Source organism: Dendrobium catenatum, unplaced genomic scaffold, assembly GCF_001605985.2.
Source record: "Dendrobium catenatum unplaced genomic scaffold, ASM160598v2 fragScaff_scaffold_847, whole genome shotgun sequence".
NCBI classification, from domain to species: Eukaryota; Viridiplantae; Streptophyta; class Magnoliopsida; order Asparagales; family Orchidaceae; genus Dendrobium; species Dendrobium catenatum.
Genome location: NW_021319309.1, coordinates 6172257 through 6184023, shown reverse-complemented (window position 1 = coordinate 6184023; position 11767 = coordinate 6172257). Strand labels below are relative to the sequence as shown.

Sequence of the window (11767 nt, the reverse complement as noted above, 5' to 3'; positions counted from 1 at the left end):
AAATATTAAACCTTATCCGTTACTTTTCTCTCTTAACGTCCGGTCCATATTTTTTCTTACGCCATATTAACGGCTAGCCTCATTTTAAATTTGCAACACGTCCTAGTATTTGGGTTTCTAATCTCCCTGCCCTAAAAATTCTCTCTTTCCTTCTATATAACTAGCTTATCTTCTTCATTCAAATCCATCATCCGCTTCCCCTCTAGATCAGACTAAAACCTCGACTGAAAACGACGCCCACTCGAATCAATCTCAATGGATCAACAAAACTACAACACGCCCCAAGCAATCGGTGATGGCGGCTCTCTGCCCAATCCGGTCGCCGGCGCTGCAACACCCTACCAAGCTACCTATCAGCATTTCTACCACCAGCAACAACAACAAGAACTGCGAACCTTATGGGCCAATCAGTACCGCGAGATCGAGCAAACCAAAAATTTCAAAAACCAGAATCTCCCACTGGCTCGCATCAAGAAGATAATGAAGGCTGACGAGGACGTGAAGATGATCGCCGCCGAGGCGCCGGTGGTCTTCGCACGGGCCTGCGAGATGTTCATCCTCCAGCTCACCCAAAAGGGGTGGACTCACGCCGTGAAGAACAAGCGTCGAACTCTCCAAAGAAATGATATCGCCGCAGCAATCGGCCAAACAGACATTTTTGACTTCCTTGTGGATATAGTTCCGGCTACCGAGGGAGGAGGGGAGGGATAAGGCTGTTCCCAAGGCAATCCTTTGTGGGGAGATTCATTCGTCGCACTACTACATGCAACAGTAATAGAGGTGGCAAAATGAGTGCCCTGCTGCCTTCTATGATGTTGTTGGCCTTCACTAGTTTTCATAGCCTAATTTCTTGAGTATCTAAATTTTTTAAAAAAAAATGACGTGCGGTGTGCGGAGTACAGATACGTTCAGAGGTCAATTCGGATGCGTCAAATTATCCAATACACAATGCATTGTATGATATGATGCATCTGAATTGACCTCCAAACACGTTCTGACTCTGTACATAATAATCTCTCCTAAATTTATGTGGAGATATTTTGCGTTCTCTATTATTATATTATGTGCTTTGGGATTTGTAATTGAAAATGTTCGTTAGTTGATTATATTAGGGTTGCTATATTTTTATTGAATTTTCTAAATTTATTTATTTATTTTACACCTTAATTACATTAGATAACAGTTTTTGTAATCATTTTTTTCAGAAACAAATGATTTCTTTAAATCAAATAAACTCTAGCTAAACTTCCCTCTTCAATCATTAATTAGATGGCTCTCTCACTCTCTTCCTCTCATAATTGAGAGGATGAATGGCAAATCGGAGGAAAGATAATGAGGAGAATCTATATCAACAGAAGAAAAATAGGTCATATGAAGGTAATAATCTACAAGGATTATTAGTTTGTAAATCCTCAATCATTTTAAAACTATTTTAGAATTAGTAACATATTTAAAATTTGCTAAGCAAACATTTAATATACCCAACTATAATCTTTTTTTAGTTGTTTCATGCTCAAATACCATCTGTATAAATCATAAATAAATATTTTCAACAGTTTCACAACATACATAATATTATATTGTAATTGTTGCATCCTGGAATATTCATGGTGGAAGAGAAATATAAAGTTTTGTGTCATAGCTTTGTACGAAGATCATCACACAAAAAGATTAAAGAACAAGGGTGCAACGTTCATAAAAGGCACCATAATTTTTACGTAAAAAGTTTCAGAAATTAAGAAAAATCACGGGATCATTTCCAGTCGAAATGATTCCAATAGCGTTTTTGGTTAATTACAAATAACACCCTTCATTGTAGGAGGGCGTTGGCTCAATATAAAAAATATACATTGCATAAAACACATTAAATAATTGGAGAATCACACGACAATTGTTCTCAAGAGAGTATTATCCTGCTTGTTTTGTTGGTAGGATCGTGGTTGGATGATGATGGTAAAAAGGATCGTAGTTGAGTGATAGTGCTCGAAGCGATCATAATCCGCAAGTGACGGTGGTCGAAGGGACATTATTCTGGCGATGGTGGTCTGACAGACTGTAGTCGAGCGAGGAAGATCAAAAGGACGGTTGTTGGGCGATGGTGGTCAGATAGATTACAGACGGCGAGAAACGTTGGTCCAAAGAACTATAGTCGGGCGATAATGGTCGAAGAGACTATAGTCGGCAAGAGATAGAGGTCAGAAGGATCGTTGTCCGACAATAGTGGTTTGAAAAACTATAGTTGACGGGTGATGGAGGTTGGAAGGGCTGTAGTCGGGCAACTATATGGTCGAGGGGAACGTAGTTAATTGGCTACAATGGTTGGAGGGAGGCTCGTTAGTGGTTTCAAAATGGTGCAAGGGTTGAGCTTCATGATTCTTCAAGCTCCATAACTCTTCCATATTAATTCCCACAATATTGATTCACTACAGGAAAAACGTCATTTTCCGGCGGCCATTTTCAAGGGAAAAATGGCCAAAATTTGTGGGAAATTAGCATTTCCAATGGATTTGTGGCGGAAATCTTTTCGCATGTTTAACGCACGTCGGAAAAGCTTTCCGATGCAAAATAATTCACCGGAAACATTTCCGCCGAATTTGTCGCTATAAAAATATTTCCGACGGGATTTTTTTGCGCCAGAAATTGAAGAAAAAAAAAACTTAAAATTTCAAAAGTAGCTAGACGGTTTGAATTTTATTTAGTCATCCAATTAATGCTCTAAAACTTTCAAAAATTCTTTAGACCTTTGATTTTTGCTTATTTGGGCTCGGATTTGATGTCATTGGGTTCATCTTCTCAATTTAACTACAAGCTTACTAAAATAGTAAAATTGGAGTTTGAATGGTTCCAATTTAATTTCATAATTTTTCAATTCAAGTTTGCATCAAGATTCTTAGATTCATGTCTGATCAAGATAATTTTTTGTCAGTAATATACAATATAGCAATTATATTTATTTTATAATTAATTAAAAAATTAATATTGGGTAGACTCAAAATTAATATAGAGTTAAATTTAATTTAAGTTGAAATTATAAGATTTAATTTTGAGTTGAATTGAACTCATTCAGGTTTTAATAGATAGTTAAATTTCAGCACACCCTCTTGATCATATTGATATCTCGATTCACGGTGAAGCACACTTGTATTGATCTCGATGGATCAGTAAAGCCACTGCACGCTAAAGGCAATCGGCGTCACAGACTTTGTGCCCTACTCTGCCAACTCCGTGGCACCCTACAAAGCCACCTATCATGATCTCTACCAGCAGCAGCAACAACAACAACAACAACTTCAAATCTTCTGGGTCCATACGAGTCATGAGATCAAAGAAACTGGCCGGAGATTTCAAAAACCATAATCTCCCACTAGCTCGCATCAAGAAGATAATGAAGGCTAACGAGGCTCTGGTGGTCTTCACACGTGCCTGCGAGATGTTCATGCTCGTGCTCACCAACAGGGGATTGACTTAATTACGCCGAGAAGAACAAGTGTCGAACTCTAAAAAAAAAAAGATATTGGAGCTGCGATAGGCTGAACAGACATTTTTAACTTCCTTGTGGATATAGTACCAACTACCAAAAGAGAGAAGGGGAGGGAGAAGGCTGTTTCTTATAAGGCGATCCTTGGTGGGCCGGTTGATTCGTTGCACTGCCATATATGTGCAGGCGTGCATCCATATTTGAGGTGGCAAAACTGTATGCCCTACTGCCTTTTATAATGTCGCTGACCTTTCCTACCTTTCACAGTTAAATTATTTTGTTTATCCAAATTTTGGCATGGGTGGGATGATTTTTTATTTACTAGAAAGTTTCTTTAAGAAGGAGTGCATGAGAAAGTCGTCCGACATTAATCTTTAATTTGTTTTTAAAGTGTTTAAAGCTTGACAACTTTCTTAGGTTTCTTAATGCTTTTCAAAATAGATTTTTAACATTTTTGTATTAAAATGCTCATTTAAAAAGCAGTAAAAAAATCGTCCCAAATTAAGCCTAAATAGTTAGGGAGTTCTTTTATGTTATCTATTATTTTATGTTTTGATTGTTATGCATCTCCAATATCTCCTATAAATTTCTATTATTTATATGTGTATATGCTGATAATTGCATAATCTTAACTATAATAAATTTATTTCTATAATAAAATATCTCTTTGATGCAAAGACATTAGCTTTTAGCAATTTATATAATAGATTAAATACTAAGGAGGGAGAAAAATATATGTATAAGTTAGCCAAACAAAGAGATAGGAGTAGTAAGGATTTAGTTCAAGTGAAGTGTATTAAGGATGAAGATCAAAAAATACTTTTCTTAGAAGATGATATTCAACAAAGGTGGATGAGATATTTTGCTAAACTTTTTAATGAAGAGTGTGAAAATAAGATTGACTATAATGACCTTAGCACCCTAAATGAAAGTAAAGATTTCTGTTTTTATCGGCGTATTAGTAAAACTGAAGTTAGAGAGGCTTTAAATAGAATGAAGGGTGGAAAAGCTGTTGGACATGATGATATTCCAATAGAGATGTGGAAATGCTTAGGAGATGAAGGGATTTCTTGGCTTACTAAACTTTTTAATACTATTTTGAAGACTAAAAAGATGCCAGATGAGTGGAGAATGAGTGTATTAATTCCTATTTTTAAGAATAAAGGCGATGCACAGGATTGCACGAATTATAGAGGTATTAAGTTAATGTGTCATACTTTAAAAATATGGGAGGGAGTTATGGAGCATAGGTTGCGACTTGATACTAATGTTTCTCAAAATCAATTTGGATTCGTTCCGGGTAGGTCGACTATGGAAGCCATACATTTATTAAGAGGTTTGATGGAGAAATATAGAGAAAATAAGGAGGATCTACATATGATATTTATTGATTTAGAAAAAGCATATGATAAAGTTCCAAGAGAAGTGCTATGGAGAGTTCTTGAAAAGAAAGGAGTCAATAATGCTTATATTCAAATCATTAAAGATATGTATGCAGGAGCTATTACTTGTGTTCAAACACAAGGTGGATTGACCAAGTATTTCCCTATTTCGGTTGGGTTACATCAAGGATCAGCCTTAAGCCCATATCTTTTTGCTTTAGTCATGGATGTTCTCACTAGACATTTGCAAGATGATGTACCTTGGTGTATGCTTTTTGCTGATGATATTCTTCTTGTTGATAAGACTAGAGAGGGAGTTGAAGGTAAACTTGAATTATGGAGGTCAACCTTAGAGTCTAAAGATTTTCGCTTGAGTAGATCTAAAACGAAATATATGGAGTGTAATTTTAGTAGTAATAGACCTACTGAAGGGATTGTGACTTTGGGCGATCAAGTCATTAATAAGAGTACACGTTTTAGATATCTTGGATCTATTGTTCAGAGTGATGGTGAAATAGATGGGGATATTATCAACAGAATTCAAGTTGGATGATTGAAGTGGAGGAATACATCGGTCTTGTTGTGTGATAGAAAAGTACCCCTCAAACTTAAGGGAAAATTCTATAAGATGATAGTGAGGCCTGCAATGCTTTATGGTGCCGAATGTTGGCCATTAAAAGAGAAGCATAATACTAAGTTAAGTGTGACAGAGATGAGGATGCTCAGGTGGATGAGTGGCTTTACCCTTACAGATAGGATACGAAATGAGCATATACATGAAAAGGTTGGAGTAGCTCCAGTAGAAGATAAGATTAGAGAGAGTCGCCTTAGATGGTTTGGTCACATAAAAAGGCGGCCTTCCGACGACCCAGTTAAGAGAGTAGAGGTATTAGATTTGACTTATATTAAGAAAGGTAGGGGTAGACCTAAAAAGACCTGGTTAGAAAATATTAGGAATGACCTTTCTTTATTAGATTTAAACGAGAATTTGACCTTTAATAGGACACAATGGAGAAAAAGGATTCATGTAGCCGACCCCACGTAGTGGGATAAAGGCTTGATGTTGTTGTTGTTGTTGCTGCTGCTCTCAATTTTTATGCATATTCTCAAAGAAATTAGAGTATTAATTTATCAGTGTGTGATATAAAATTATTCATGGATTTGTTCACCAAAAAAAGTTGCTTGCACCCAAATTATTGTATCAGGTTTTATCTGAAAGAATGATTACCACATTAACTTCGACTTACTACTACAAGTTATTTCAATTCAACTGTTGGTATCTGATTTCCTATTTTAGCACACAATTGATCTTCTGAGTTGTCCATCAACTAATTTGGAACTTCACGGTTTATTGTTTCCATAAACTATTTTAACTTGGATGCAAGTTACTGTAGCAATTTTCGACTGCTAGGATTTCTTCTATTCCCATAATCGGAACTAAAGCAATTCTCGATTTGCCTTATATGCTTATTCGGTATTGTAGCTTCGTTCACTGATTGATTTTCTTTTTGTATTTTAGTTGAAAATCCAATATTAGTAGAGTATTTTTTTTTTAATTGGAAACTCATTATTTTGTTGAAACTATGGTAAGAAATTTAATGCTCTTGCTGGAATTCAAGTTTTTGGGATTGAAACTTGTAATATTATGTTAGATCTGAGGAGATTCATATAATTTACTTGTTTTGGATTTTCTTGGGCTATAAATAGGGCTAATGATGTATATAAGCTTCATTGGATGATTGAACAATTGAATGAAAATTTTCAAGTTTGCTCTTAATTCTTATGCATATTGTTGGATGTAGATTCTTTAAGCTTTCTACATGTCTTAATGATAACTTCGGGAGGTTAATTCTCCTTGTTGTCATGAAAACTATACTTTCAATTGATGATTTCTATCCTTGTTCTTTCTTATAAAATGTGTAAGGATTTATTTGTGTGCGTCATTGATATTGTTAAGTTCGTTACTAGCTATTTCTTATTTTCATGGATTTTTTTTTTTTTTTTGTTCTCAGATTTCGTAGGAAATTTTAGATTCTGACAACTTTTAAGTTATTATTTAGAATGAATGTGGTGCTTTTTCTTATTTTGCATTAAAAATCACCAATCTTTGTCTAAATTGAAAAGTTTTAAAAAACTGCAAATTGTATTCTTTTGTGTATTCCTTTGCCCAACTCATCCTAAGTTCACATTACTAAATCCTAAATCCTAAAACACCCTACATCAACTAGTTACTATAATCTTGTCAACATAAAAAAATAGATTGAAAAATATGAAGGCACATATCTTTTCTTGCTAGAGTAGTGAGACGAAAGTAGAAAAAGATATACTATGAGTGCTTGGATATAATAGATTTGCTTAATCATGTTCATATTTATTCAAAAGGTTTTCCACACATGTACCTTACAGGTATGTGATTGCATGTCTTTTGTTGTTGACATGGCACTATAATAGTAGGATGGGTACCTTGATGAATTCTTCTTATACCTGACAAAAACAATCCCCATCTCTTAATAAAACCGATAAAATGTTTTGGCTGATGCTACTATGATTATTGATTAGTAATGCATTAGTTCTGGAAGCAATTGTTGTTTTACTGACATTCTCAATAAAATTCTTACATGTTTCTGTTAAATTTAAAATAATATTATACTTATTTTAAAATAAATAGATTTTAAAACTATAAAATTCATCATAAATTTTTTAAAATATGATTTATTTTTTGGGAGTAGTTTTTTTTTTAATTTTTTTTTCAATATGATAAATGAATCATTCAAACTTACATGTCACCTTCTCTCATTATACGCCTGAGTATTTGGGTTTTTGATCTCGCTATCCAAAAAAATCTCTTTTCCTTCTATATATAACTACCTCCTCCTCTCCATCCAAATCTAGCCAAGGCTTCCCCTCTTGATCTGATTGAAACCTTGATTCACAGCAACGCCCACTCACATCGATCTCAATGGATCGAAAAGGCCACAAAAAGCCGCTGCCGCCACAACACGCGGCTGCCGCCAAGGAGACGCCTGTGATATGTGAACGTGCCTGTGAGATGTTCATCCAGGAGCTCACCGAGAAAGCGTGGGCTCACGCCCAGAAGTCGAATCGTCAGACTATCGAAAAGCGTGATATCGTTGCTGCAGCCAAAGAAACAGGCCATTGTGACTTCCTTGTGGATAGAAAAAGGAAGAACCACAGAGGAGCTCATGGAGCCAGCTCCTCTACGGCGATCCCCGGTGATCCGCTTGATCCGCCTGAACCGCGGTACCACGGCAATAATTGAGGTGGCCTTACCTTATGCTACATTGCCACTGTCCTTCTCCAGCTTGAATTCGTAGTTTTATTGCCTTTTTTTTTTATATCTAAACTTAGTTTATATATATCTGAGTGTCTAAATAAATGTGGAGATGTTTTGTGTTTCTAATATTAGTAATATGTGCTTTGAGATTCGTGAAGGAATGTTTTAGGTGTTTAAATAAATGAGGAGATGTTTTACGTCTCCTGAAAATTTCTATTATACACAACTCTCCTTGGCCTATTGGTTGAGAGCTTAGGCTTCAAACTAAGAGGTCCAAAGTTCGAGTCTATGTGTATGCGTTGTGTGCGTGAGTTTGCCTTAAATGACCTAAATGTCAAAAAAAAAAAGAAAATTTCTATTATTTTTTATGTATAGGTTGATATTTGCATATTTTTTGTCTATTGTTATAAATTTTTTAGCACGTAATTGCTTTATTTTAATAAGATATAAAAGTAAATGATTTTAAGATTATTTCTATTCAAGCATTTTAATTAATCAAATACATAAGGTGAAATTAATTGTTAAGGCTTTTTTATACAAGTACATATGATTTATATTCATGTGTATGATTTAGACATTCATTATTCTACATAAAATAAATTTGTTATGCATATGATCAATTGGTTTATATTATTAAAAACTTCTATATGCATAATAAATATGTGGATATGTCATTAGAAATTTTATCAGATCATATGTTGAATTAATATTTGAGTTCAAAACTTACAGAGTTAAATTCAAAATAATCTAATCTCTAATTTTTTTTTTTTATAAACTTGTAGATGAATCGAACATGTTCAAGGGGGTTCCACCCTTGAGCTCAAGGGAGTTCCGCCCCTCGCATGTATGTGTGTGTGTCCATGTATCGAATAAGCTAATGATAACCTAATAATAACACTAAATACTAATATTTATTGGATGTATGATTATGATCCAAATCATAAATTATATGATCGAAATTTTATTTGGGAAGAAACACAGATCATTTTTATATGGTAGTATAGAATTTTTGAAATATAATTTACATAAATCTTTATATTTTCATAAAAAAGAGCTTTTGATTAATACACACATTAAGCATAAAGAAAAATGATAAATACTAAGATACAGGGGTGGATTTAGGGGTGCAAACGAGTCGAGTCGAGCTCGAGCCAGGGGGTGTTCGAGTCGAGCTCGACAATAAAAACCCGAGCTCGAGCTCGAACTCGAGTCGAGTTCAAAATCCGAGCTAGAGCTCGAATCGTCGTCATATCGAGCGGCTCGTCGAGCTCGATTATCGAGCCCGTCGTAACATCCGTCATCGAGCTCATATGTCTGCCGTCGAGATTCGTCTCCTGAAGTCGTAGCATCCGCCGTCGAAACCGACGTCCCGAGCTCGTCCGCCATCAAGAACCACCGTTGAAAACTGACGTCCCGAGCTCGTTCGCCATCGCGTCCGTCGTCATCGAGCTCCTAGTCGCGCCGCCCGTCGTCGAAAATTGACGTGACGTCAGAACCAATGTTCTGAGATCCGTGGTTACGTCCCGAGCTCGTCCGCCATCGCGTCCGTCGTCATCGAGCTCTCAGCCGCGCCGCCCATCGTCCTGAGCTTGTCCGCCGTCCAGAACCAACGTTTCGAGATCCGACGAGCTCTGGACGAGCTATGCCATCGATATCCATTGCCCTGAGCTTGCAGTCGCGTACACCCGTCATCCCGAGCTCGTCCGCCGTTGATCCAGGCGTGCACTACCGTTGTTTCGATTTCGAGCCCTGATATTTGAATTTCCCGCGCGCGATCTTGGCCATCGAGCTGCTCGTCGAGCCGACGAGTCAAGTCTGACGTGTGTTCGAGCTCGATTAGCTGTCGAGCTCGAACTCGTGTTCGAGCTTGACTCGCAAGCTTGATAAGCTCGACTCGTCGAGCCTGTTATCGAGTCGAGTCCGAGCCTCCTCACGAGTCGGCTTGACTCGGTTGCACCCCTAGGTGGATTTAGGTGTTATTTTGCCTCCTCCATTAATTTATGGTGTGCTCCTCTCCCGCTAACTCTGACCCTCTTATTCTACGCTTCTCTCCCACGAGCACTAAGTTGGAAACTTATCCCACCTGGCCTGCTCCAATTTATATTCCCATGCATGAGCCCTAGTGGAGTGATTATTTCTTGCTTCAATGAATATGGAGACTTGGAGAGCTTCACTGTAACCCCGCCCCCTTTCTTCTTTTACAATCCTCTTAAGAGACCACGGAGCTATAAAATTTCTCACTCAATGTGGCTAGTTTATTTAGAGAAAAATTATTCCGTCATGTTACCTGACGTATAGCTACATCAGGTAGCCTATAATATGTCGCCACGTGCACTTTTCCTGTACCGCGCGGCCCGACGACCCGACCCGGAACCGACCCGGGAGTTTGCGTACCTCGATATTGCTAGGTATTGGTCGATTTTGCTCGACAAAAACCAAAAATACTATTATGTGAAGACCAATACCGAGCAATAACTTGGTATTGCTCGGTATTGGTCGATATTGGTCTTCACATAGCGGTATTTCTCATTATTGCCAAGCAAAACAGAGTAATACCTAGCAATACTGAGCAAATACAGAGCAATACGCGAACATAGTAATCCCGGATTCGGTCCGAGTCGGGTTGTCGGGCCACGCGGTACAGGAAAAGTGCACGTGGCAACATATTATAGGCTACCTGATGTAGCTCTACGTCAGGTAACCTGACGGAATAATTTTTCCTATTTAGATGCTCACAGCTGGTGCTCGACCATTTGCACTGTCTATATATTTATGCTAATTTTTTTATGAGATATAATTATAATTGACTGTCTAGTTTGCTAATTATAGTTGATATATCCTAAAAAATTAATCATGATTGGGCATGAATCTCGAGGCAAAATCAATTTGGAAACTTCAATTCCGAAATCAAATATGGGACCATCCGAACTCCGATTTCAGTACTTATAGTCGAACTGAACGTCTCTAAAACACGAACTAACGACATCAAATTCGACTCAATAAGAGCACAAATGAGTCCAAATCAAAGACCCAAAGAGCTTTTAGAAGGTTCAAATCATAAATTGGATGACCAAATGGTTTCCAAAGGTGACATGCTTATACTTGAATCGATCGGCTCGACGAGACAAATATGGGACCACCGACCATCGTTGTTCTATCGCTGTACTTCCGCTCGTCCACCGGCTGACGCTGGACTTCTATCTGACCACCAACTGATACTGGACTTCCACCCAGCTTCCAATTATTGTTAGACTTACACCCGACCACCAACAAACGTTAGATTTCTACCTGGTCACATATCGTCGTTGGACTTCCACCCAGTGGTCAACTATAGTCCTTCCGACCTCTGTCGCCAGACAATGGTCTTTCTGATCACTGTCGCACGTTGACTACTATATTTTTGGCCACTATCAGTAGCCGATTACGATCCTTCTAACCTCTGTCGCTCGTCGACTAAGGTTATTCTTTCGACCCCCATTGTCAGACAACGGACTTTCTAACCATTGTTGCATGCTAACTATGTAGGGTCCTTCCGACCTTCGTCGCAAGACAAAAGTCTTTCTGACCAATGTCGCCCATCGACTACGGTCCTTCTAACATTCTTTGCTAATT

The 11767-nt window shown here is 37.5% G+C and overlaps 1 protein-coding gene and 1 pseudogene across 1 annotated transcript; both read left to right on the top strand.

The window, feature by feature from the left end:
* The first annotated feature begins 255 nt into the window (after nucleotides 1-255).
* LOC110111514 lies at nucleotides 256-775 on the top strand (annotated as a pseudogene).
* A 7044-nt stretch (nucleotides 776-7819) lies between these two features.
* On the top strand, nucleotides 7820-9908 carry LOC110111515 (nuclear transcription factor Y subunit C-5-like). Its single transcript, XM_020843430.2, has 3 exons — nucleotides 7820-8129; nucleotides 8938-8999; nucleotides 9684-9908. The coding sequence occupies exons 1-3, from the start codon at nucleotides 7820-7822 to the stop codon at nucleotides 9906-9908; spliced, it is 597 nt and encodes a 198-aa protein (XP_020699089.2).
* Nucleotides 9909-11767: the final 1859 nt, after the last annotated feature.

Coding starts and splice junctions, on each gene's coding strand:
- LOC110111515 (XM_020843430.2), top strand. CDS start 7,820: ATGGATCGAAAAGGCCACAAAAAGCCGCTGCCGCCACAACACGCGGCT. Junction 8,130..8,937: donor GCCTGAACCGCGGTACCACG/GCAATAATTGAG, acceptor ATAAACTTGTAG/ATGAATCGAACATGTTCAAG. Junction 9,000..9,683: donor GGGAGTTCCGCCCCTCGCAT/GTATGTGTGTGT, acceptor TTACGTCCCGAG/CTCGTCCGCCATCGCGTCCG.